Source organism: Hoplias malabaricus, chromosome Y, assembly GCF_029633855.1.
Source record: "Hoplias malabaricus isolate fHopMal1 chromosome Y, fHopMal1.hap1, whole genome shotgun sequence".
NCBI lineage: Eukaryota > Metazoa > Chordata > Actinopteri > Characiformes > Erythrinidae > Hoplias > Hoplias malabaricus.
In genome coordinates, this window is record NC_089820.1 from 14,846,167 (window position 1) to 14,873,788 (window position 27,622).

General features: G+C 38.0%; 3 protein-coding genes across 5 annotated transcripts in view; 1 reads left to right on the forward strand and 2 right to left on the reverse strand.

Moving 5' to 3' along the window:
• The first annotated feature begins 1,029 nt into the window (after window positions 1-1,029).
• On the forward strand, window positions 1,030-12,651 carry LOC136678142 (dipeptidyl peptidase 2-like). Its single transcript, XM_066656029.1, has 13 exons — window positions 1,030-1,186; window positions 1,784-1,919; window positions 2,193-2,332; window positions 2,613-2,776; window positions 3,021-3,156; window positions 7,337-7,418; window positions 7,555-7,721; window positions 8,209-8,269; window positions 8,391-8,512; window positions 8,667-8,823; window positions 11,642-11,706; window positions 11,822-11,892; window positions 12,442-12,651. The coding sequence occupies exons 1-13, from the start codon at window positions 1,109-1,111 to the stop codon at window positions 12,542-12,544; spliced, it is 1,482 nt and encodes a 493-aa protein (XP_066512126.1). The 5' UTR covers window positions 1,030-1,108; the 3' UTR covers window positions 12,545-12,651.
• Window positions 12,652-12,804: 153 nt separating this feature from the next.
• LOC136678141 (endoplasmic reticulum mannosyl-oligosaccharide 1,2-alpha-mannosidase-like) lies at window positions 12,805-24,813 on the reverse strand. 3 transcript variants are annotated; one of them, XM_066656028.1, is made up of 14 exons: window positions 24,505-24,813; window positions 22,858-23,007; window positions 21,276-21,384; window positions 21,079-21,176; window positions 20,783-20,913; window positions 20,358-20,455; window positions 19,805-19,984; window positions 19,552-19,700; window positions 19,094-19,282; window positions 18,663-18,853; window positions 17,554-17,674; window positions 17,120-17,314; window positions 16,702-16,833; window positions 12,805-15,695 (listed from the first exon to the last, which is right to left on the reverse strand). In XM_066656028.1, exons 2-14 carry the CDS (start codon window positions 22,951-22,953, stop codon window positions 15,489-15,491), a joined length of 1,896 nt encoding a protein of 631 aa, XP_066512125.1. In that variant the 5' UTR covers window positions 22,954-23,007; window positions 24,505-24,813; the 3' UTR covers window positions 12,805-15,488. The 3 variants fall into 3 exon arrangements, with proteins under 3 accessions (XP_066512125.1, XP_066512124.1, XP_066512122.1); XM_066656027.1 differs by having other exon boundaries at window positions 20,358-20,452; window positions 21,079-21,185; XM_066656025.1 differs by having other exon boundaries at window positions 21,079-21,185.
• Window positions 24,814-26,070: 1,257 nt separating this feature from the next.
• LOC136678937 (collagen alpha-1(II) chain-like) overlaps window positions 26,071-27,622 on the reverse strand; it is a 68,149-nt gene continuing 66,597 nt past the window's right edge. The window contains exon 68 of the mRNA XM_066657135.1: window positions 26,071-27,438. Coding sequence (XP_066513232.1) covers window positions 27,283-27,438 — 156 coding nt within the window. The 3' untranslated portion in view covers window positions 26,071-27,282. The remainder of the gene's footprint in view (window positions 27,439-27,622) is intronic.

Sequence of the window (27,622 nt, forward strand, 5' to 3'; positions counted from 1 at the left end):
ATAACCTTCTCTGTAAACATTTTAATTGGTCAGTCTGCACGTCAGTAGTCCTTGTTTACGTCAGGCAAAGCTCATGTACCTACCTTCATCTCAAGCAGCTATGCTGAAACGTAAATGTAAGTTCTCCGATGGATTAAAAAAGGAAATTCCCATGTGTAGCAAATAAAGGTGTAAAGGACCTAAAAGCACAAATAGGTTCAGCTAAGCATACAACGGCAGCGAGACGTGTCCTCTTTTTCACCCTCTCAGATCTGGTCACCCTAATTCATTATCTGTAACCACTTATCCAGTTCAGGGTCGCGGTGGGTCCCTGGACCTGGGGACCTGGAATCATTGGGCGCAGCGCGGGAATACACCCTGGAGGGGGCGCCAGTACTTCATAGGGCACTAAGGATAATCCACCAACCAAAATATATCCAGCCAACAGTGACCACTGATGATGGTCTAGAGGATGACCAACTGAGAATAAATTAGCTACTGTGTCTGACTTTTTATTGTCTCTGATTTGTGGACCAGTAAAGTAGACAGCAATTTAATTATTATTATTATTATTATTATTATTATTATTATTATTATTATTATTATTTTAAATCGGATGAGAACATGTCATAATAACTCACTGAAAAATATCTGATTTTTTCAACTTCACTGGATCACAGTTGTAGAGTACAATCTCTCCAGTAGATGGCGTACTAGATCATTCTCAGATAAAACACTGCGTCAAACAAAGTAACTTGTATTTGACAAGAGCTGGAAAGTCAAAAAGTGCCTTAATAAAATTGTGACGAGGATTTCTGAGACGTGAAGGATCTATTTATCTATTTATTGTTGCGTTTTAGCCAGCCTTGGGACTTCAATTATGAAATAAATATTCAAATTAACAAAGAAATTGATTTATTCGCTGTATTAAACTTCAAATTAAATCGTTAAAGTGTTACTGGTATGGAACAATAACGCACTTGTTTTGCTAAAAAAAAGCTTTTAAGTTCCACTTTCGGGCTCAGTGGGAAGGTAACGTCACATGACTCAGTCACCTGACCGTGAGGGACATAAACAGAGTTTAAAGGCGGTTTAACGCTGCTGTTCCTGTGTGAGTGTCTCCAGCAGGATGGCGGTCTGGTGGTCGGTTATTTTCCTCTGTCTCGTGACACTGACTAAGGGCACTGCTGCCTCCAACCCTTCTGAGGTAAGCGCTGCCCTCAAAACCAATAGGACACCGCTTGCACCAGTGGCTCTGTGTTAACTAGAGTCCGTCCTCATTCACCAGGACCAACAACACGAGCAGATCAGCTACAGAAGAGAAATAATTATTTCTTGTATCAAATTATGGACTTCTGTGTGGAAACAATTAGGCGTGTCACAATAATTTCATTGTAGATTTATCATACAATATACTTCCTCAATTTTTTTCCTGTGCCCAGTTTTGCCCAGTAGTGTTTGTGTATTTTATTTATTTATTAAAAAAAGGATAAATATCACCAGTATTTAAGCCGCTCGCTCTGTTCTGTTGTTCATTTCCTCTGTTCTCTTCTAGAGCTGGTTATTTCAAATGATTCTAAATTTTGAGATATTTATGTTGTATTCATGCATTTTGCTGATCAAATATGAACTTTTAGGGATTTAATTAATGACTGGTGGAGGACTTTTAAGTTGCCTGAGTGTAATTGGTTCCTTCTGATGGAATCATTCCTAACTGAATGCAGTCTTCAAACAAATAGTGTTACTTCTATATTAACAAGAGTCGTTTTTGTTTAATTGCTCTTTCTCCCTTTGCAAACTTAAGGGGGAACACAGCAGAACCCCTACAGAGGAAGACCCCAAGGATCAGTTCAAAGAAAAGTACTTTGAACAGATCCTGGACCATTTCAACTACAACAGCCAGGGAAATGGCTCATATTTACAGAGGTACCTCATCACAGGTCTGTGTCCACAAAGTAATCTTCATTTTCTTTGCTTTCTCAAAATATTTGCATTATACTGACACAAATAAAAATGGACAACATCTGCACGGTCTAAGACGCAATTATAGGCACTTCATTTTGTATTCGAATCATCTGAGGTTTGTATAAATAATTTTGTACACAATTCTGCAATATACATATTATTGTGATTATACCGATGTTATTGCCTTTGAATTTTTTTCTGAAGATTTACCTAAAAGCTACATTATGTGCACATTTGAAAATCTTTAGATCAGTACTGGAAGAAAGGCCAGGGGCCTATCTTCTTCTACACTGGAAATGAAGGAGACGTATGGGACTTTGCCCTGAACTCTGGTTTCATAACCGAACTAGCAGCTGATCAAGGTGCACTGGTCATATTTGCTGAGCACGTGAGTCCCTCGTTTAAAGACAAAAGTCAAACCCTGTGACAAGATCATGTCACACTGTTCTGTTTTAAAAAATGACACTGGTTACATTTAGAGTACACTTAAAAGTGCATGGCTACATGAAAGGTACCTATGTCATAAAGGCCTTGCAGGCTGACCCTTATAATCATTTCTGGATTTAAATATACAGACATTTGTAAGATAAATATTTTACCTATTCATTGACATTAAAAAGTATAATGTCTGTGTGGTTGCACTAATATAATAATTAATACATTTCTAGAGGTACTATGGAAAATCTCTGCCATTTGGGGATGATTCCTTTACCATTGAAAACATTGGGCTGCTGACAGTAGAGCAAGCTTTAGCGGACTATGCAGTGATGATCACAAAGCTGAAACAGGAACTGAGTGCTGAAAAAAGCCCTGTCATTGTTTTTGGTGGAAGGTAAGAATTACATCTCTTAAGCCAGAGCAGTCTATACAGAGTTTTAATGGCCCTGCAAAAGATGTGCCATTCACATGTATGATCTTTAGTGTGTGTTCAATTTATATAAACTGTTTTAATGCATTCTATCATCTTAAATGATGTCCTATAAGGGCTTTTCTGATGCTTCATTTTTTATATACATGTATTATGAATACTAAATGAATGTAGTATATAATAGCTCATTATGTTGCTCTTTCTGTAGCTATGGTGGTATGTTGAGTGTCTACATGCGAACAAGGTACCCAAATATTGTCACTGGAGCATTAGCTGCAAGTGCGCCTATCTTATCTACAGCAGGAATGGGTGACCCCAGGCAGTTCTTCAGGGATGTTACAGCAGTATGTCATGTCTTTCTTTGCACAGTCATAAAATATATGGTCCCACTTTATATTAGGTGTCTCTAATAACAAATATGCAATATCAAAGTAACTACTGATGAATTGGTACCTGTTACAAAGGATTACAGTACTAAAGCTTGTGTAATTACATATGTATTTTCTGGCTGGTGTGTATTAACTTACATTAAGACATTAAACTGGATTTGCTGTAGTTTCATACATTTAGCTAAAATTTTACGGATGTTGATGGTAAAGGGTACTGTAGGGCTGTAAAACTGGCTCGGAGGGGGGTGGGTCTGTGATGCAAGACTTCAAAGTTTTAGGCTTCTGGAGGTGTCGTGGGCTTAATTCAGCGAAACACCAATGAGAGGAGGTGCCGGCCTTATGACCCCTGTGAAGCACTAGTGATACAGTGGCTGGTTTGTGTGCTCATGGGCTGGGCTCAATGAGTAACCGTAGTTGTTAAGTTGTTTTTGATTGGATAATAAATGGCCACGTTAACCTTAGTGTTGAGGTGTAGGATTCAACTGGAATTTTGGTGGCTGCAGGTAGGAAGAGCGTGTGGTGGGCCCTATGTGAATCTCTAATGGATTGGCATAGGATCTTTTACATCTTATCTTGTGTATGATTATATTTGTTATTGTTGAGACATTGTACCCAGTATCAGCTTCCAACTATTCTGTAAAGTGATAGTTCAGTAGATGTTGATTATTTCAGTTAATCATTTATGAAATTATTTTAATGTGTCGCGTTATTATTGCCCCAAAGCAATGTCTGTATTACTACTCAATTATTACACAGTACCTACATAACTACACAGTAACTCTCCACTTATTTTCAAGTGTAACTTTTACATAATTACTGAGGAATAAATGTGTTTTAACATGGTAACGTGATCGTATCCCATTATACCTTTCTGTAATTACACAGTACTTACATGCCAACTACACAGGAACTGTCCACTTATTTTAAAGTGCCACTTTTACATAAATACTCATTAAATACACATTCAAACTAAACTACTACTCACTCCAAAAAAAAAAAAAAAAACTTTGGCTTTCCACACAATTTCTTTCTTTTTAACATAAGGTTATTTTGTTGATCCAGTTTAATTTACTTCAGTTGGATAAACTTTATTTATGACTTTATTATTATGACTTTATCTACTTATATAAGTTAAAGTTGATCTGAAGCTAATGTGTTGTTGGTTTTACTTATTTTACTATTGTTGGTCCAACTTACTGCAGTAATATTAATATAATACGATTGTTTATTTACCTTTTTAATTACGCTAATCTAAAATAAGTTGGACCAGCGTAATTAAAAGGAGTTAAATCAACACAGTTAAATTTATTACATTAACCCCAAAGCATCTAAGAACACTTTCTAGACTTTTGTCTATTTTCTGACATTTGGCTTTAAAAGCACTTGCATGTAATACCCACAAGTTTTATTTCAAAATTTCCAGAACAATTTCAGCTCTATCTATAAACGAGGCCCATGTGACCTTAAACACAGCATAAAAAACTGGCCCAAACCCTGAAATTTAATTCAGAGGTTAGAAAGGTTTCATATCTCTTGTCAAAACATACCTTTACTCATTCGGAAAAAAAATATTTTTTGTGATTGGAGTGGGTTTACTGCAGTCTTCGTGTCACAAATCTGGAGACTGGGTGAATTAAATACTATATAAATGCATACGTTTCTAAAATGAATCTTTGTAAAATGGTTCACTTAGTAAAAGTGCCATTTATCACTCTACTTTGACAAATTTAACCATTAATTAAACTTTACCGCATAAAAGTTCATTGATTGTCCATTAACAAATGTTTGCTGTGCATATATACATTGGGTGAGTTAGTTAATGCTTAAAAAAAAAGCAAAATATACATGGTCTGTCCAGTATCTAAATGTTCATTTTACGGTGTTATCGTTTGTCCATTAGTATATGTTTTACTGTGTAAAAGCTAAAACATAACAGCATTATAAGACAGGCCATGTCCATTGCCAGTGTAAATGAAAAGTCTACTGTGTAGCCATTCTTTGAATCAGTCAGGACAAACAGCTTGAACACCCACTTTTTTGGGTTTTGCCTTTTATACACGGGGTCATCCCAATTTTAGTCTTGGTGGCAACAGACTTTCATCCACAGCCAGGTCACTGTGGGGATGATACAATGGTTTTCAGCTGTTCCTGAGAGTGTCCATCAGGGGTTTTAGCTGGAAAAGTTGATTCTGCTTGTCTCTGCCTTGTTAATATTGACATCTTCATCAGGGTAACTAAGATGAAGACTACAGGATATTGCTCTGTGTCTGTTCTGTGGCATGATCTGTGATGGCTGAGGTAACAAAAAGAGATGATGGCGTTATCAAATTATACCCTGCCTAACTCCAAGTTTGCCCATTTGTGTTTCTTGCCCTGTGACATGATTTTTGCAGCCTGTTTATATTTCGACAAAGTGTTTGTTCAGTTTGCAGGGGAAGTAAAGTTTGAGGCCACCTGAGGCTGACTGTGATGTAAGATGTAGAGGAGGAGATTGTGTCTGCTGAAGTAATGCTGACTGGTGTAGATATGCAGCATGTGCTTCACTGTGGCCTGAGAGCTCTGTAAAAAAAATAAAATTCAGGTACTACTAAGTCCATTGAAAGGGGTTCTCGCTCCCTTTCCAGCAATTTTACATTCAGTATAAAGTCACACATGCTCACAACTAAATAAATATAATTCTAAGAAAGATAATGTGTCACATGCACAGGACAATATGATGAAAACCTTTATATTATTTGCAAGGGAAGCTTAATTTTACACAAGTTAATACACCGTAAACACAACTCTAGAGACTAGGAAATGTACACAGTGAAGTGAACATGGACTATCAATGTGGAGTAAACATTACTAAAGGTTAGACTATGAACTTTCACAATGTGGAAAACAACAATACTAAAAAAGGAACAGACTGAAATCACACAATGTGAAGTAAACATTACTAAAGGTTAAACTATAAACTTTTACAATGTGAAGTAAACATTAACTTTTACGAGTTTAATAAACAAAGCTTACGGCTATTGTATCACATATTAATTTCAAGCGTTGATCATATTAGCAGCATTTAGCCAAACACTAACGCCACTATTACTGAAACATCAAAGTTTTGATGATATATATAGGTTGATTTTTTTTTTTTTTTTTTGGTAAAATACACTTACCCCATCTTCAAACAGATACATTTTGTTATTTTCATTTCTCTTCATTTGACTGAAACCCCTCGGTCTCTGAAGCTGTTTTCCTCCTCGACTTAATTTCCTTTCTTTAAACAAGTGAATGTCTATTCTTTATTTTTTTGAGTGTTATTTCATTGTAACTGCAGAATTGGACACAGAGTTTAGTACGTGTTCTAATAGTGACAGGAAATGTTCAACACATCATTTTATCAGTGAATTAAATGTATTTAGACAAGGTTAATGAAAGACTATTTTATGTTTAGTCATATTAATGTAACACATTAAATAATTTCATAAATGTCACTTTATGAAATCATGGACATCCGCTGTACTCTCACATCACAGAATGGTTTAAAGCTGAAACTGGTTACAATGTCTCAACAGTAATAAATATTAGGTAAATGTTAGAAACTACAGCAAATCCAGTTTAATGTCTTAATGTATGTTAATACACACCTGTCAGAAAAGGCTTCTGAGGGGAAAAAAAAACAAAATCTTGTTCCAGTCTGACTACTAATGTAAGTACACATTATTACTTGTGTGTAATTGCATGAGCGAGAATATCCTGTTACAACTATGAATATCCACCTGTGTAATTACAAGGCAAAAGTGAAGTTGATACACAAATGTAATTACATAAGCTTTACTAGCCCTGTGAAGGACTGGCGCCCCCTCCAGTGTGTGTTCCTGCCTTGCACCCAGTGATTCCAGGTAGGCTCTGGACCCACCGTGACCCTGAACTGGATAAGCGTTTACATACAATGAATGAATGAATGAATAAGCTTTACTACTGTAATCCAACTATAACAAGTACTAATTTATCAGTAATAACATTAGTATTGCATATGTTGTTCATGTGTAATTACAGTTATTAGAGACACTTTATATTAAGTGGGACCTATATTTATTTTGTAATGCTCTCATATTCAGTGATTTGCAGTGTCTTTTACACTTTTGTGCAGGATTTTGAGAACACTAATCCAGCTTGCAAGGATTTGATCAAAACAGCTTTCCATAACCTGCAGGTTTTAGCACAGAACGAAGGTAATTATTCCCCCAAATGTTCAAGGGATCAGTGAATTAAACACCCAACAAACTTGTAAAATCTCAAATGGTCAGAAATGCATCTAATATGCTTTTTTCCCCTCTTCTCCTCCTCCCATATTCCCTGTGTCTGAAGAATATACAACCATCCATTCGAAGTTTTCCCTCTGTCAGGTTCCATCTTCCCCTAAGGACATTCACCAACTTAATGGTTTCCTCCGCAATGCTTTCACCTTACTGTCCATGATGGACTACCCCTATAGCACTAGCTTCATGTCTGACATGCCTGCTTTCCCTGTTAAGGTAGACACAATGATGGTATAAACTTTTCACTTTTCATGGTATAAACTCTGCTAACAACCTGGCTTAACTCTTCTTAAAACACTGTCAAATGATTGATCACTTTTGGAAAACACTAAGCACTCTTCTCCAATGTACAGCTATATATATATTTATATATATCTTTTATAGTAATGCATTACATTTGAAGATCTGATAAACTTCACCTCCCAAGTGACAGTCTGTGTTGTATTTCTAAACTGGATCCTTTTTAGTTGTGGAATCATGAAAGCCAAATTTGTTCTCAAACTCTATTTTCACCATCATTACATATTATTTGTACTTCACCATAACACTGTTGATTGTTGGCACTGTTAGCACACGGCACAGGAATTAAAATGCATCACTGCCAAACTGCTGTCGTGGTGGGAAATATAGAGCAGTTTTAGCAGACTACAAAGACGTACCTGTGCAGTAATTTGCAACTTGTATGCTTACTTTCTCACTGTAGGTAGCATGTGAAACAATGTTGAATGGAACTGATGTGCTGTCTGCTCTTAGAGACACAGTTGGTAAGCAATAGTCAGTAATACATTCAGTCTCAGGTCACGTGCAAAAAATATTTTGAAGATATATGGGATTTGATGAATAATTTGTGTTTTATGACATTAATAATGTTTCCCCACCTCCCAGGTATCGTCTATAACTCTACTACAGATCCAAAGCTTTGTTATGACATCTACGCGCTTTTTTTGGAGTGTGCCGACCCCACTGGCTGTGGGCACGGCCTTGACAGTGTTGCATGGGACTATCAGGTTGGGTTTAATATTCTTTTGTCTTGCGATTCTGGTGCTTATTTGTTAGATAGCCCACTGCCCAACATCCATTTGTAGCACCAAGTAACAATACAATATTAATAAATGTACTTTGTATTCAAATCAGTGACCGTGTTGCTTTTGTGTTTATCAGGCGTGCACAGAGATTGAGATGTACTTTGAGAGCAACAATGAGACCGACATGTTCCCACACATGGCCTTCACAGAGAACATAAGGAAGCAGTATTGTGCAAAGAGATGGGCAGTGTTGCCACGACCAGGCTGGCTCAAAATGCAGTACTGGGGTGACGGTGAGCATCATGGATACAGCTCCATAACCTCATAACTACAGCTGTCTCTTTAAAGACAATGTTATTTAGATAATTATTATTATCTAATATTAGATAATTAGATTTAGAATAAAAGATTGTCAGATTATTTAGGTAACAAGTAATAGAATCTTAAAACCAACCACTTGGCATCAATGCAACTGTATGATTGAATCGATACTATGTCAGTTTGTTAACTAATCTCATTTAATATTTGCTTACATTTGGTTTCTAGCTTATGGCATAAAGGTGGTTAACATCAGGAAAAGCAGTCAGTTCTTGAAGCCTGTATTAGTAGTAACTTCTGCCATTTTATGTCATTCATACATACTTTTTTGAGATTGGTCTAGTACAATGTTTCAATTCTGATATCTGTTCAAACAGAGTTTTTATAGCACTTTTTAGATCAAGAGTTTTATTGTCAATTCTATGTACAGGACATACAAAGGATTGAAATTACGTTACTCTCCTCTCCTAGATGCAGTAACATTTAACAAAAAATAGACTAAATTCAACTAAGCTAAGTATAGAAATATATGAAAGTGAACAAACAGAAGACAAGTGCAGGACGATACCAGCAACTCACTGATAGACAAACATGAGACAATGGGACACTGACTGAACAATAACCTGATTTGGAGGTAATGGATGTACAAGGCAGTGTAAACAGTAGTGCAAGATAATCGTAATAGAAAGAGGTAGGATACTGGATGTACAAGGCAGTGTAAACAGTAGTGCAAATATAGGGATATGAAGCCTGGAGGCTGGTTAAAGTGGTTGACTGCCTGCCTGATTTTTAAATTCACAGTTGGGTATTGGTGGTAATTGACGAAGTTGCTGAGTAGTGTGTGCGGGGGGCAGAAGTGGGAGGGGGGTCAGAGCAGGGAGAGAGTTGAGCATTCTCACAACCTGATGGATGGAGCTGTCCCTCAGTCTGCTGGTCCTAGCCCTGAGACTACGCAGTCTCCGCCCTGATGGCAGCAGGCTGAAGAAGCTGTGTAGCGGGTGGGTGGGTGGGATCACCTGCCAAGCAGAGGGCTTTTCGTAGGAGGTGGGAGGTGTATAAGTCTTGAAGGCTGGGGAGAGAGGTACCAATGATCTTCTCAGCAGTTCTCACAATACGCTGGAGGGTTCTGCGGCAGGATGCTGTGCAGACCCCGTACCATGCAGTGAAACAGCTAGTCAGGATACTCTCAATGGCCCCCTTGTAGAAGGTGATCATGATGGGGTTGGGAGCTCTTGCTCTTCTTAGCTTGCCATTGGTGAGCCTTCTTGGCCAGTGATGATGGTCCAGGAGACCCTCTGACAAAGCAGCTTTATAGAAGCCCAGTAGTAGATGTAGATCAGTAACATGTAAGACAAAATAAAACCACATGGCTTGGTGGGATAGATGGGATACTCGGCCAAGAGTGAGTTATTTTAGTCTTGTATTATCTGTATAGCGTATAAGGAGTTAACAATTTCAGAGTGAGATGAGTGTTGAGAGCCAGTTTATTACACTTCACCTTCAACCACTAAGACCACAACCATTGGTCTAAAGGGAAATATTTATTACCAAAAGCTAAACAGAAGTTTTGAGCCTAGACCTAAAGACTACAACTTTGTCTAAATCATGAATGTTATCTGGAGGATTGTTTAGCTTTAAAAGAAAAGGCTGTTCCCCCTGCTGAAGCCTACTGAATTGTGGGGACTAGTAAGAACCCATCACCTTCTGATCTATGCAATTGTGGTGGTTTGTAATAAGAAAAAAAAAGAGGTCACATGGACCCCGTTTGCAATGTTCTGAACCAGTTTACTCAGGTTCCTTCTGGAACAACCAGACATCAGTGTATTACACAGTACACTAACCTTGAAGTAATAAAGGGTTATGCTATTTTTTTCTGCATCACAAAGGGATATGCCATGTCTTAATTTAGCAGTATTTTGGAGATGATTAAAAACCTGTCCTACTAATGATACCTATGTGAAAGATCAGAATCAGTTACAAGGCCAAGATTTTTTAGCTGTTGAACATGGCAGAACAATTCCAGGGAGGCTCCTGACCCACTGTGGCCCTGAACTGGATACAAGCAGTTACAGACAATGAATGAATGAACGAATGTAAGAATGAACACGGCAGAACAGGGAAATCAGTGAGCATTAAGTATGTATGGTTTCTTGCAGTTTTTGGTCCTAGGAGAACCTCTATTTTCTTCAGTCTCAGTTGATCAGGTTTGGCTGATTATAGGCAATTGTGTATTTTCTGCATCATGGTGGAAATTAATGCCATGTTTGCTTTTTCATTTTCTACAGAGGGAGCATGCAAGTACTAATAGTCCACAAATGGAGCCTTGTGTATTATAGAATACACCCATTAACTTAACAAATTGAAAGCTATCAATAAGGTAGCATCTGAACCATGATAGGGCTGGTCCTGAGATTCCAACAGTGTTCTCCACATTTTCTAGCAGAATACTGTGGCAAAATCAGCACTGGGGTTGAGTAACACCAACATGGAAACACAGCTTTGATCTGAGGCTCATTTATTATCTTTAATTAGAGTGGTCTCAGTTGGAAAAATGTCTGTTCATGGTAAAGTAGTTTATTCTAGTTAATGTTCCGGTCTGCACTTGGGTTGGATATCTGAAACATGCGGCGTCATAACAACCTCAAATTGGAGGAAAGAGAATATATTACTCTTCCTAAAAGCATTCCTTTATCATTATACAGACTAGTGACCTCCAGAGAAGACATGCATTTGTTTATTAGGAGCTTGCCTGCAATAATTATATAGCTTTAATATTTAAACTTTTTTTTGCAGAACTTTCAACAGCTAGCAACATTATTTTCTCAAATGGTGATCTGGATCCATGGGCAAATGGAGGGGTAAGACTTGTGTCATTGTTTGCCACATGTGTTTACTGAATATTGCAATGCAGTCATTCTTCCTGATGCTTTAATGCTAATGTGATTATTGGAACATTTTTTTCTTTTCTTACAGATAAGGAAGTCACTGAGTGAGTCTCTGATTGCAATCAACATACCAGAGGGAGCTCATCATCTGGATTTAAGGTAAGTCTTTAAAGGGGGGACTTCCTTTTCATAAGGAAGTTAAATCTCTATTCATTCCATGCTATATAGTGAATTGCATGTAAAATCTCAGCTCATACATTAGTAAAGCTATTAGTAAATAAGTTACAATTTAACTTAAATTCAGAAAATGTTTCGTAATTTTAACACTGATCATACTTGGGTATTTGAATGCAGTAGCATTTGATTAGTGTGAGTGCATTTGCCTGCCTCATGTGGTCATAATTATAGGATATTGTAATTAAACAGCTGATTACTCGTAGCATGTTTTTGAAGCCAAAATGGAAAAAAAATTTATATTTAGATTCATTATACTTTAACATCTATAAGTGATGTTACAAAAAAATAAAACTATTAACAAAATGCTCTACAAGATGCACTTCACATCAGATAACACTGCTTCAGTATTGGAGTCCATTCAGCTTTTCCTCACATCAGCATAAAGTTATAATTAATTTGAATGAGCATTACCACTAATCTTAACAATAGTTCAGAATTCCAGTTGTTATCAATGACTGTTGTGTTTTGCAGGCCGTCCAATAAAGCTGACCCTGACTCAGTGAAAAAGGCACGGCAGCAAGAAGCTGAAATCATTGCTCAGTGGGTGAAAGCTGCAGGGGCACAGACATTCTAAAAACATATTTTAAGTTGTAATTATTTTAATTCTTGGTATTTTAAAGATGTTTAAATAAAGCACTTACCCCTCACAAAGATTCTTGCACAAATAAATCATAGCAGTTTTCAGAAATGGGTATTTATTGACAAAGCTCTTTGATTACACACAATTCCTTGGTAAAAGCTCACTGATTATACACCATTTCCAAGGTAACATTCTTTAAAATCATAGCCAAAACAAAAAGCCTACTCAGTCATGACCAATTGCTAATTTGACTGACTGCTCTGGCACATAACTGTGGAAGGAGCAGCATTGCCGTTGTTAGCAACACATTTCACCAGTTTGCTGCTGTAAGTCCTCTTGTGTGTGTTTTCAAAAGTACCCCACAACTTATAACTTTGAAAAGCAGTAGGTCTTTGGTCAATGAACAGTTAGGAACCACATCAATAACAATACTTTAGGAAATAACAAAATGCACATAAAGCCCTTAATTGTATGTGTAAAATGTGAATGTTTTACATTTTGATGCAATTAATGCACGTTTAATTGATCATCAAGATGATATGGTACGTTAACCTAAGTCCCATAGAGTCTGTTATAAATAAGCATAAAAGTGTTTATGTACAAGATATTTGTAAACAGCCATATTCATTGGATGGTCAAAATAGTGTGACATTTCTGTACAAACAATTCTCAGGACTGAAAATAGAGAACATTTCATTATTATTAATATCATTGCTCAGTAAGGATTCAAAGGCACAATTATGACGAAAACAATGGATGGGATGAGCCCATATGAAGTCAGAAAAGACCAGATACAACTGATCAGTAAGTAAGTAAATGTAGCTACTGAACCCATTCTACTACTTTACCATTCAAAAATACAACGTCAAATATTTAGAAGGCAAATCACAGGTGGTGATAGAACAACCATTTGTCATTTAGGTCCCCTGATATGCAACACGGCAGCCTCAGGTGTAGTAAGCAATAAAACTCACATTCTTCAAAATACAATATTGTGCTTGTTAATCCCTCTTTAAATATGTTTAATTTATATCTACCAACTGCAAAGCGCTCAGGCCACAAATAGACTAAAGCTTGAGGGAATTTTTAAAATCTCCATCAATAATACAGAAATGTAACCTCTGAGGCAACATAAAGCATAAAGTCTGGGATCAACAGGAAAACAAAATTATAGATAAAACCTTCATTTTAAGACAAAATATCCACAGAAAATCAAAACTAGAAGGTAAAACAACATACACCAACATTAAATAAACAAGTGTGATAAAGATTTGATGGCAAGCACAGACAAAACATCAAAAAAAAAAAAAAAACAGTAGTACACAAGCACATTGCTCCCTCAAAATGTACATTTAAATGGAGAGGAAAAAGGAATAGAAAAGTGCTTGTACAAAATGATTCACAGCTTGAAAGTGAATTATAGTCCTCGGGCTGAAGAAGACCGCATATAGACAAACAGCTAATTTAAGAGGGTGGCTGAACGGCAGAATAATTCCTGCCTGTCATCCCCTGCCACACTTTTTCTACAGAGCTGGGGCTTAGGCTATAATCATGTCACGTCACAGCTGAATAACACACCCGAACCCACTTCGACGATAGAGGGTAAGCACAGTCATACAGGATATGGTTGGGAATAATTCCCATAAAGCTCCAAGCACAGAAAATATTGGAATTTTATTATTATTCAGAGGAAGGTCCAGCATAAGTGAATCTGTGAAAAGCAGAGGTATTCAATTCCAGACTTTGAATCTGTGTCCTGAACATTATAAATCAAAGACTTGCAGGTACACAGTATAGTTTTAGTTATTAGTTTAAGCGGTGCACATGGCTTGGTGTTATGCTCACTTACATTTTGTCCAAAACAACACACTGAACAGAAATAGAAAAAGATTTTCCTGAAGCAGCCGCACATGAGCCCAAGGACACCCTGCCCAATGGCAATATGGTAGAATGGTATAAGGAACCCAAGCATAAGACTCTGGAGTGATGACTAACATCCAGTATCTTTGAAATGAGTTGGAATGCTTATGATCAGGAAAATGTCAGCATAGGTACCTGACCTCAGTAATGGTCTGGTTGAATGCAATTAAATCCCCCTGTAATCTTGTTTAAAAAATGTCAGAGAAAAACCATGATCCATTAGCTATATTTTGGTCGGATATGGGAGTTTGAACATTACTGAGTAGAAATGTTCTACCACAGTGGGATGCAACAGCGGCAGAGCTTAAAGTACTGGCGAAGATGCACTTATCACCACTGCAGAACAACCAGTGTCTAGTCATTAGCCCATGGATGTAACACACGAACGCATATCTGAAAGAACACTCTTTGTTGAACTAAAAGAACCCCTTTGTAATGACCTCTTGCAAAAGAAAAACACAAGATTTTAGCCAATTATGGCTTTTTGCTATGAAGGTTTTACCTGTGGAACTGATTGTACTCCAGTTGATAAAAGAGCACTGGTTACTGCACTGTAATCCAGCACCATAAGATCAAAAAGATGTGTCTAGAGGTATATTTTCAGTACAAGATTATGTTCTACAAACTTTTGGCCCTTGTGTATTTGACAGCACATGGCCAATCAGCCTCAACAGTTCAATTAACTACGTGATCACAACATTCAGGACTTAAAACGAGATTCAAGGTCTAGTTGAAAACCTGTGGTGAGCTTTCCACACTTAGTGAAATTAAAAACACAATAAAAAGAAAAAATCCCGTTAACCATTCCTTGTCCACTTGAAACGTTCACTCTTTTTTGTAAAGGCTTTTACAATCATTTCCATTAGTCAAAGGAACTCCAGTTATGAAAAGAATGTCTTGTTCCCAGAGTTGAAATAGATGGCAGTTTAGATATCAAAGGGATTTAGAAATCCTTGTGTAAGGCCCTGAGAAATGTGTTTGTCTACATATATCTTTTTAATGCCCATGTCTCTGTCTGCTACTCTGCCTGTGGCCATATGGGAAGAGGGTGTGCCTCTGTATTGAAGACATACTTATCCAAGCTGATCAGGTTTGGGTTGTCTGAGAACAGCAGGAAGAAGTATTTAAGTGTCTCGCCCAGGAAGAAACTCTCCATTTTGTCTCGTGGACTGGGATTTTTCGGGTCCCGCACGTTATTGATGGAGGTGTAACCACCAGTCTCGACCTAAGGGGACAAGCTTGCATCAGACTTAAAGGACAAATCCTGAGACAAGTTTCACAATGCAGGACTTTTTTTTTTTTTTTGCTTAGCCAGCTACGTTTAAGCTTAGTTTGAGCAAATCCAGATTTTCTGTCCCATGTTTGAGGAGGACAGAGGTTGGGTCAGTTCATGGTTCACACAAATGGTCACATGATTAATCATAGCCTAAGTATCTAAACTTCACTGTAAGAGAAAACTGAACTGGGGCATCTAGGCTCTGATAAAGTTTCAGCTTGATAGTGTACTTGGAAAACTGAAAGCAGTAGACTCAAATGAAGCATCTCTGTTTATATAAACCTCATGAAACAAGAGAAGCAAAGCATCAAACGACTGAAACATTTAGAGTACACTTGAGCCAGGGACGCCTACACCAGGCTACAAAGCTCTACACTTCGGCTTGAACCAGAAAGGAAAGTGTCAGGAGACTACACTTGTATTATTTACAAAGCATAGATTTAACTGTATGCTTTTCTCACTACACAGTCAGTGGTTCTGAAGCTGAATATTCAACACTAATATTGTGTAAACCTAGAAATTATTCATATGCTTTCACAAGTGCCTGAATACCTAATTATTGCAAGCTTTATGGCCATCCGTTGTGTTATCTATTTTTAAGTCTTTTAAAGCTAAAACTATAAACATCATCAGTTCTGCAGAGCAGTTCCTGGCCCCTGCCATGTTACACATTCTAAACTTTAACAAGATTAATTGAGTAATTGGACACACCTTACTCCACAGTGTAAATATTGCAATATGACTAGCTTCAGAGTATTCTAATCCAGATGCATATCTATATGTATTCTAGTTATACTGAGCCATTAGTTGGATTATTAATGGATCGTCAGGCTGCATATAAACAAAGCCACTGAACTGTCAAAACTATCAGACCTCTAATATGAGCAAATATCAATAAGGACAGCCTTACACCACTGTACAGCCAAGCAGAAGTTAGATATTCTACGGTACTCACCCTTGTATATGTATTAAAGCTCTGAAGGATTTCCCATCCCCAGTTCTGGTACTTTTTGTCCTTGGTGAAACGGTAAAGGTAAAAGAGGCTTTCCACAGTCTCTGGTCGTAAGAGGTTGTGTCTGTCTGCAAGCTGTGGAAACACGAACAGAAATCCTTCCACTCAGTTTTAGCACCAACAAAACTACAGAAGTTAGAACTGATGGATTAATCATTTAAATTTTGATTCATTTATTTAATTTTATGAAACTATACTGCACTGAAATATACACAGATCGTCCTGATCTGATCACACTGAAGGGCTACTGTAGGTGTCAGAACACCTGTTGCATGCTGGGCAGATTGTTTTACATATGACAGCAAGTTCCTGAAGGCATGTAAATGCCTCTGGCTGGACACAGTAGCAGAGCCCAACTTACTTTAACATCTACGTCCTGTGCGCTACCCATCTGTGTGTTGAAGTGGACAATTTCCGGAGCAAGGCCAGTCTCCATCTGGGCATACATCTGGTAGCAGGTCTCCATCAGTTGCTTCGCCAGTTCCATGTGCTCAGCATCCAGGCCGTGATGAGCCCCGAGGGCCAGCGTACCAGGCAGGAAACATACCAAGTGGTCCTGAGGGAGAATATCAAATACAGTGAGGGGGGAAATAAATAAATAAATAAAGCCTCTGAGAGGGGTTTATTTTAATCTCCTGCTGTGTACCTATATCTTACCAAATTTAAAAATTGGAATTAAAAATGATTAATTTCACATAATGTTATGTGTTTAAAAAAAAACTGTGTCTTTTGATTTACATCTCATTCATTTACATACTTCCAGTTCCTTTTTTCAGACTGAGAGCTGTAACATACCATTTTGGGGCTGAAAAGTCCATGAGATAGCTCTCCAACGAACGAAAGGTTGAGTGGAGAAGACTTCCTCACCAAGTTCTTTTTAATCCCCTCGACAGCCTGTAGATAGTCCTCCAACAACCTGAATGATAAATGACAGCCGTTATTGTCATATGCTCCAGCAAGGCACTGAACATGTGAAAGTTTCATGTAAATGATTCAGTCATTTCATTTTGTGGGTAAACACAGTGCAGAAGAGTGGATGCAGACTGGAATGAAAGAAGGAGACGTTATATCGGGGCACAGGGGGTTGGGGTGGCTATAAATAAGACAGACAGACAGAAAGGGAAAATAATACTATGAAAAAAATGAAGAAAATGGCAAGGAAAGACAAAAATAACAAATAGAGCAAGATAAACTGAGATGCAGTGAGAATGAGTCAGCAAGAGCAAGAGCTAAAATTATTTTACAAAATTCAAATGTGGTACTGCAGTTTATCTATTCATCTACTGCACGCTGGAACCCCTGGGGCCATTTAAACTACTTTGCTTTGTGTACTCAGACAGAGCCAAATTTATTCAGATGGGGATAGTGTATTGGATGTGTCTGTCAGGATCACTCTGCAGCCTTCACTCCCCTGACTGATATATCCACACAAGGTAGCCACACTGTTAAACTGTGAAGGTAAAGCCATTGGCTAAATCATAATGTCTTACCAGGGTGCTGAATCTGTGCAAATGGCTCGCTGTTACTGCAGATAAATGTTTAATAGCCTTGCTTTTAACCACATCCTGCCCCTGGAGATAAAACCAATATCACTCGAAAGGCTATGAATATTTTAAATCCTTATGTACACACACCATTTGTCAGAGGAAAGGAGGGATGCCATGCAGTTTAATCAGACTGGGAATATTGTGGAGAGTTAGGTAAGTGCTGAATAGATCAAACAGGGACAAGGGAATGAAAGCTGTCATTTGTGCCAGCGAGACACATAATCCAGATTGATGTCACCTGTTGTGATACAGCAGTGGTTCAGGCTTTGGAACAGCAGAGAGGGGACAGGGAACAAACTCTTAAAGAACCACTCCCTTCTCCTAAACAAGCAAACAAACCAGGGAGCACTAACTCACTCTGTCTCCTTCTTGCCCCCCTGGATCCACTGCTTGAGCAGGTATTCATAATAGCTGTCAGCCCTGGCTCCAAGAGTATAGATGCCCAAGTGGGTGAATTGCCCATTGTTGGTATTGATGAACATGGGCACCAGACCATCCCGCTTGCCTTCCAGTTTGTGCACCTGCCGCATCACCTCCATCACTGCAGCCTAGACACAAGAAATTGGGAGGAACTCAAACATGTTCATTTGGATTGCACTCAAGGCTTATATAAGAACATCTAAGGTATGGTCAGAAAAATTATCCCTGTACTTAAGGCATGACATGATTACTGTCTTAATGTTGTTGTTTAGTTAAATGCTACAGCTACAAAACCAAGAGTCACTAATTTATCCCATTGATACATCATCAAAATGTGTTTGTGTGTGTGTATATATATGAGGAATCACCTGGTATTTAGGGTCTCCAGTGAGGTGACTAAGCTCACGGAACTCGAGCTGGATGCTTGTAACCTCAGCCACGGTGCTGTCAGAGGTCCAGCGTGGAGGGTGAGCAGTGCCTTTGCCAATGTTTACATCAGAATACGGGATTTTAGAAGGAGTGCTGAAGGCAGGCATGAGCCTGGAACCAATATCTTTCTGTAAAAGACAAAAATAAAGCCAACATCAAGAGCTGTAGGAGGCAGTTGGACTTTCATATTACCATATTGTTGCTTAAAATAGAGACGCCTACGATCAGAGGCTTTGAAAAGCTTTAAAGGCTTTTCATATTCACAAGTTGATGCTTGACTCAGATGAGAGCATGTGCAGGGAATGACTGTACTAACAGCAGAAGGAGTGGAGGTGGCACTACATTCAGCATAACACAAAGCTAACTCACACACATATATATATTCACATTCACTCACAGCTTTCTCCAGGAACAGTGCGTCACCAGTCAGATGGTAAGTGCTGAGCAGGCCACCCAGGATGCGAATGGTGCTCTCAAACAGATTCACATCCACATTTTTGTTAAAGGAGAGCTCTTTAGCCACCCACTCCCGGGCTTCCTGAAATTCTAGGAAAGTAAACAAGGAGTAGCCACTTCAGAAGTGCTCCAATCACTGACGTTAAAAGGCAAACAAAATTTGTATCTTTTTTCTACCAAACACTTTTACTTACCATTCTTCAGACCCAAGATCCACATGGTATCCAGCGCATCAATCAGAGTCAGGCCCAACCCAAACCATTCTGAATATGATTTGGAAACAGGTTTAAGCTCATCATGACCCCAGGCAAAGTCTTTGTAGCCCTTCCATGCATGCCTGAAAGCTTCTCTTACTGCCTCCAGTCTGCTCTCCACTGGAAGAGGAGACACATTAATGACACATAATTCAAACTACATCTGCAATGCAAGCAACTACTAAGCATGCTACAACATGCAGAATGTATTTAGACGGTCAGCTCTTTATTGTTTAAGGATTCTTTGTAGCCCTAGCAATAATGGATTTGTAAAATAAGAGGAAAATATTAATGTTGTTACATTACTATATTCAAATGATCCTGTTCATTTTCTTTTCAAGAAATTGAAAAGTTCTTATAGTTAACTGTTATGTGGATCATTTAAATGAAGTGTTACCAAATTTTGGTATACACATATACAATGGTCACTAGGTGACACAAGGGTTACTCAAACATTGAGAGTACAGAAACTGAGAGAGTAATATTAGCCCACCTAGTGCAGAAGGGTCCGTGGGCTCAGTTGCCTTATCTTTTCGCTTGGCATCAAGATCGGTGCCCTGCTCTGCTTCGATCACAGCTCCACGCCAACTACTAGCAACAGAAAACATATACTCTTACACAATATGATCAGAGTCGTGTTTTGTGCATATACAAGTTAGCAGAAGACACCGATGGTACTTTGCTCTAATGTTTTCTAATGTCTGACTGGAAAAACAACACAATAAAACCAATACGAAGAAAGCATAATCAAATTAATGTATAACAACACAAATATATATACATATAATTAATTAATGTTCAAGCTCAGGATTTCATATTCCGAGGACTCTTACACCACAATGAATACACATATAGATGACTATGTAAGATTAGGAGAACTTGCAAGTCTGTTTGAGTTAAATACTTTTAAAAGCTCACTTGACAAGCGGCTTATTCCCATCCTCTTCCTCCACATTCTTTACACCTGCTACCAGGGGCTCTGATCCATTCCCTTTACTCTGCAAGCGACTCCGGAGGACAGGTGGCCCTCGCTTATGTGGGATTCTTTTCTGTTTCAAAGGCAAGAGAAAATAGCCAGGACAATTCCGATATGTTTCTTCTAGCTGTTGCAACATGCTTAAAATCAGATTGGTCATAAAACTAGGGATTTGGAAGGGAAAAAAAAGAAACTGGTTGCAGCTCTCAACAGAGGTAAATAAGTGGGTCACACTAACCTCTGAAGGTGGCTCAGGAAGCAGAAGCCTGCCCTGATTCTTCAGCTCAATAACAAACGGCTGCTTCCCTTCACCACTCTTCTCCCCTACTGCTGTGTCTGAAAGAGCTGAAAGCAGTAAGTACCAAAGTACCACCTCAAAATAAATCCATACATATCTAACTCCTCATGCTTAAGCTTTATAAAAGATATCCGTACCTCCCCAATGGCCTGAGAGACTGGGATATGTGGCAATTCCACCAATCAGCAGTAGAACTAGAAGAAAAAGGATAAGGCTGCGCTGCAGGCGGGATAACTGCTTCCATTTCTACAAAGCAAATCAGGGCAAGAGAACAAGTAGAATAATTACATCGGTACATTCAATAAGTCCACTTAAATCCAACAACATATTACAGAGTACGCTTAACTCTAACTCAAAAATAACAAGGACTTCTGTGATGTTTGCTGCACAATACAAAACGCTGTCAGTGTAACACGGACGCACTACATGTCTCAGAGCATCCAGACAAAGTTTCCTAATACTAAATGCAGAAACGTTTAATTTCACAGCTCTCCATAAACAAACCAGGCAAGCCCAGTTTTGAAAGAGCTCCATCAGCTGCAGGACATCTGTAAGACAGGCATCACAAATATTTCAATAATAGTGAGGCAGTCATTCATGTGAGTCTAAAATGTCCATTCTTCTTTTAATAGGTCTGTGAAGGTATTTTAGAGTTGCGAGTGATGTTCTGTGTTTTGAAAAATGGCAGAAAATTTGACTATTATATCTGATATCTATTATATCTGTTTCATGCAAAATGTCATGGGACCCTGCCCAACCGTGGGAGCAGTTGTCCTTAGTTTTAATATAGATCACATATTTTGTATTAAAATTATGTTAAATTGCGAAAAACTCGATTCGATTTTAAGAATACATGTATCAACTGCAAAATAAGCCACAGATGCAGTAGATTACATTCCCAAGCAAAGAACGGGTTCAACAGAACAATTTGGTCCTGAATCAAAAATAAGTGGTCAGTATTCTGAACACTAGCTTCACAGATACCTTAGTTCCCCAACATTTAATTAATAACTAACTATTATTAAAATTAATTACTTGAAAATACACTTTTAGCTGATGATTTTTTAAAAATCAATAAATACAATCAGCACACAGAGTCTTAGACTGTCACAGAAAAATATATTTATAATGGGAGAGCTGTGGAGCTGTAAAATTGCAGGGAGGCCATTAAAGTAACAAACATGACTGGAATTTGTAAAGCTATCCAACATTTCACATCCAGCAGAGTAGTGAGTCAGCTGGTAAGATCTGGCAAAATAAACTCAAAATGGTCTTTCTCACATCACTCTTAATTGCATCTCAGTGCTTCTCCAACTGACATATTCTAGCATTGCTGGGGGACTGTCAATGTTTTCATGGATTTGATTTCCAAACACAGCAAGGTGACCATACAAATAGTTTTAATGAAAGTGGGATGTGTGTCATAACAGACTTAATTGGTTAATATTTATGAAATAAACAGGGATTTTATTTGTTCAACATGATTACCAACATAAGGTAATGCTCCTGGCTATATGCAAACAAACCCTCAAAGAAATGTTGAAAATTGGAGCATACTGCTTTCCCAGAAGGCCACAAAGGGGTCAAAAATAACTTGATTTTAGAATAAACACATAGGGGTATACAGATTTTTGGACAAGGTGCCTGTTTAAGTATCCTTTGGTGCAGTTTCAACAGCCCAAATCATTACAAGAACTGAAGGTAAAAATGCAATCTTACCCTCCAACAAGATTGCCTGCGCTGCTTGCCATTTGTGTAGCTTCCACTTTCAGTTACAGTCAGAGATACAAAATCCCTTCTTGATGGTGGGAGCATTTCTCTCTCTCTCCCCCAGGGAGAACATAGACAATGCTATAAAGACTCACTGGCCTGTAGAAAAAGAAAAAGAAAACAATGAATTGGGATGGCAGCTAGATCAAACATCGCATGCAGTTGTTGACAAATGTGAAACTTTAATAACCCAGAATCATTGGGCGCAAGTCAGAAACACACCCTGGAGGGGGCGCCAGTCCTTCATAGGGTGACACACACTCAACTACCAAGGTGTGTTTTTGGACCGTGGGGGAAAATCTGAGCACCTTGAGGAAACCCACGTGGACACAGGGAGAACACACCAAATTCCTCACAGACAGTCACCCGGAGCAGGACTCAAACCCACAACCTCCAGGTCCCTGGAGCTGTGTGACTGCGACACTACCTGCTGCGCCACAGCATATGATATGTGTATCATATATGTGGTATTTAATATTAAAGACATGCTTAAGTGCAAAAAACCCACCAAAACTGTCATGTATTGCTTTTTCAGGCTGTAAGCCAGATCCTGTTACCTCCATCTTCATAAGGCTTTGATCAATTAGCTTTTCGGGTTTGTTTTATTAGGATCTCTAAAGATCACAGCAAACTGTGCTCATGGTGAAAGCTGCAGGTGTTTCTGAATATTCTATTTCCTAAACGAGTTACTCTTGGTATGAGAATGTGTGTGTTTGCCTGTTATAGAAACTACTGACATTGCTTCCCAGCTCTGGAAGGAACACCAGACTACCACCACGAATCCTTGGGGGAAAAAAAATCCCAAATCTACATTATCTGTAACATGATACAGCGGTATATCGCTGTGGATAAGAGTCTGCCAAATGCAATGAATTTTGGCTAAATGTAATGTACTATAGACAACTGTTGAAAACTTTTTAACAATGTTTTCAGTCATATCAAAACAACTTCACTGATTTCAGATGAGTGGTAGATCACAATGAAGCTGTGACAATATTAAGAGATGATAGCTGTGACCAGACTGAGGTATATAAAAACTGAGTATTATGGGTGAACCAGCTTCATCTGGTTCAGGGTCGCAGTGGATCAGTAACCTACTCGGAACCACTGGGCACAATACATCAACCATTTTGGTATGGCAAACAACTGCTTAAAATAAAGTTCTAAGCAGGATCCAATGCATTTACTATATTTTATAAACGTTATACCTCACATTTACAATAGCTGTGTAGGCCCTTTAACAAGAAGGCATAACATATCCATATACTGCTCTTAACTGAAATATTAGTAAGAAACAAGCGATTCTGAATTTCTGACAGCTGTGGCTCACGAAGTTTAAACTCACTAGCGGAGAAGCAAAAAAGAAAAACTAACACGTAATAACTAGATTAAAAAGTGTTTAACTTTTATTAGTTCAGTGCGTTACTTTTATCTTTTCACACAAAAAGGTACACAATTTATGGAGAAACGGAAAAGAATACAGAAGCAAAGTTAAGCCTGTCAGTTTAGTTCTGGCAACAGACATCGTTAATATTATAACATTTCTAGTAAAAGCTATCTTCATTCACCTACGACTCATGAAAATTTAAAACAAACCCTTTTTAATCCTTCCGTCCCGCTGCTGTCCCCAAGCAAATCCAGTCGTTTGGAGCGGCGCTTGTTCGGCTCTGGATTTCACGCAAGTCCGAGGCTTAGAGAAGGCCTCCTCCGCCGTTCGCAAAAGCGCTGCCCGGTCTCATGACTTTACAACAGTATAAACCGTCACCATTCTCAAAAAGAATTCAGTTAAACACTTAAATCTGTTTGGCTTCCAGTCCCTCCAGCAGTGTACTTTACAGGGCTGTTTATTCACCGACTTAGCTTAACTAATCTAAAACATTATTCAGTAGAGCTGACGTGCTCAGGTCCCGCAGGCGGAGGTCTGATGTGGTGAAGCAACTGAAGTAGCGGGAGGTTCGGACAGTTTCCCCATGAGGCGGCTTCTCCAATGAGAACAAACCCACTCTCTGATTGGCTACAACTACAGCGTTCACAAGCGCTGCTGCACATTGATATCACTAGACAACTGAAAAAAACTACCGAGAGGGAGACTGTATTTCTGAATGTATGAATTGAATACACCATGGTATTCGATGATAATACGAATGCATTTACATTGATATTGAATTTTAATGAAAACTAATAGCACTTTTTGATCTGACATGTTTTACTGTGAGAATGAATAATAAAATATAACAAATAACTCACAGAGGCAAGCAAAGCCATGACCTTTAACTTCTGCAGGGAAAAGTACATATTTGTACTTTCATGATGCAGCCTATCCACCCAGTGACCATTCGGTTCCTTTTATTCTGAGAATACAGGGAATAATTTTAGTAGAAAATAGGTAAACCCTGTTATAACCTTAAAGGTGGTGTTCATGATTGTAATAAAAAAAAACACTTTTTTATAAAATTCATAAGATATGTCCTCACCATTTGCTACCTCTCCAGTTTATTTGCATACTGGAAACCAGTCTAATGTGTTTACAAAGCCTCAGTCTGTAAATGATTGAAAAAAAAAAAAGTATTGGTCCTATTTCTGCCTCTGTTCGTGGCAGCGGCATCTGGAGAGTTTTTAGACAGCAGAGAGAACTTCAAAGGTTGAAAAGCATGTACAAAATTGAAGATATTGTTCATATTGACTGCTCCATAGGTGGGCTATATTGGCTTATTTTTGCAGTTTCGGATCACTTAAGGTGGAAATGTTTCCAAATTGGGGAGACAGCTAACTGCATTACTACACTAAAGTACTACAAAACTTAACAAATGAGTTTTGGTGGTAATTCAAACAGAGAATTAGTCAAGTTAAAATTCAGCCACATACAAACAAGTCGATTTTTCCCCTCAAACACACTGCTCCACCTTAAAAGACACTTTGCTTCTTATTGTAAACCAGCAGAGACAACTGTGTTTCCCCACAATCGTAGCCCTTTTAAGAATTTGAAGGATATAATTTAATATTAGTAATAGTAACTCACAATTGGGAAAGTGCTTTCTTTTTAGGAAAATTTGACTACGTGTGTAAGTTGGTTTGTATTGTGTGTTAGATTTCAGCTGAAAGAAGGTCATGGGAGAAATTTTATTGCATCAGAACATATCGAATATGCAATATAAAGCATGTTTTGTCATAAAAAAAGTCATTAAATCAATGACCAGCATATTATAAATTAAAAACATCTTGAATAATGTGAACCTCAAATACATTTTATACAGATATAGAAAAAAGGACCTGAAACAAAAATCACATCAAAAAAACATTTGTGTCAGCCAGCTGTGCAATCACATCTACAGATTTTGATATGACTTACTATGATAGTCTAATCTCTTATTAGTTTGATATAATAGAAAACACTGTTCAATCAGATGAGTTCCAAACATTATGTGGTAACTGCTGCAGTATATTATGTATAAAATGATACTATATTGTCCTTACAGTACTGTGCAAAATCCAAATCTACTCATTCATTGATTTAATTTTCAGTCAAAACAACCATTAATTACAACATATTTCAGATATCATAAGTTTGTCCACTTTATTTAGTGCACCCTACTGCCATACTAACAAGGGACTACACAAATTTTCCAACTGGCCTTGCGTGTTTCTTCCTCTTGTACATCTAAAATGGCGGAAGAACATCTTTTTAGGGAGATTAGATTCAATAAAATCCACTTACATTAAAGCTTAATGTATATATATTCAAATTTATAAAGGAAATAGGACTAACAAGTTTGCTTGACCACTGAAGACAATCACCATAGATTTAAAAAAAAAAAAATCAAAACGTTTTAGTCTATCCTACAATGAGAAGACAATACTATATTTAATCATTTTATCAGTGCCTCCCTTTTGAGGCTTTGCTGTTGGAAAACATCTAGGATGAGGGTGCCATTGAGATCACAGTGTTTTTGGTCACAATAGTGACAACCTGAAAGGAGTGTTTTTACAGTACCAACAGCTTTAAAATGAACCTGGATGATGGCATGAATCATAACATAAACAATATATAAATAACAAAGTTACTGTAAACAATGTACAACATGAAACAAAACAGTTCATTTCAGGAATGTGTGCAGCAATGTGTTATTGCCTCTGGGCAACGTGTCAACTAACTTTGCTAATCTAAATTAAAAGTATGAAGAACTATTTCACAGGTCCTTCTTTTTTCTTCTTGAAAGAAAAATCAAACCCAATTAGTTGTAGATCTTGAAGAATTGCTTCTCACTTCTTGTCTGCAAATCCTGCTGTGCTTAACAAGGGACCAATTAACAACCTCTCGGCAGTCAGCAGTCTACAGGGAACACGTGTGTGTTGAGGAGAGTTTTGTACAGGAAGCTAGCTGAAACACACTGGTCCAATAGTAAATCCAAAGTCTTCGCTGAGGTCACTATGGCCAAACAATGCCAAGTCTCTGATTGGTAAAAGGTCTAGGTCTTCAGTTTCAAACTGGAACACAGACTCCTGAGGCCCTGTATCCAACTCGTCCATTGGCTGCAATATCAGTAAATATTAATGAGCAATATACACTCACAACAGCCACCTGCATGCATACAACTTGTTTCTTGTTTCAAAGTTCATGCAAATAATATTTTATCATATGCATTTTGTAGTCAAATTTCAGCTCACAACAATGACAGACAATGGCCTGTTACATTCCTGTTTTTCCGTTCTGTGG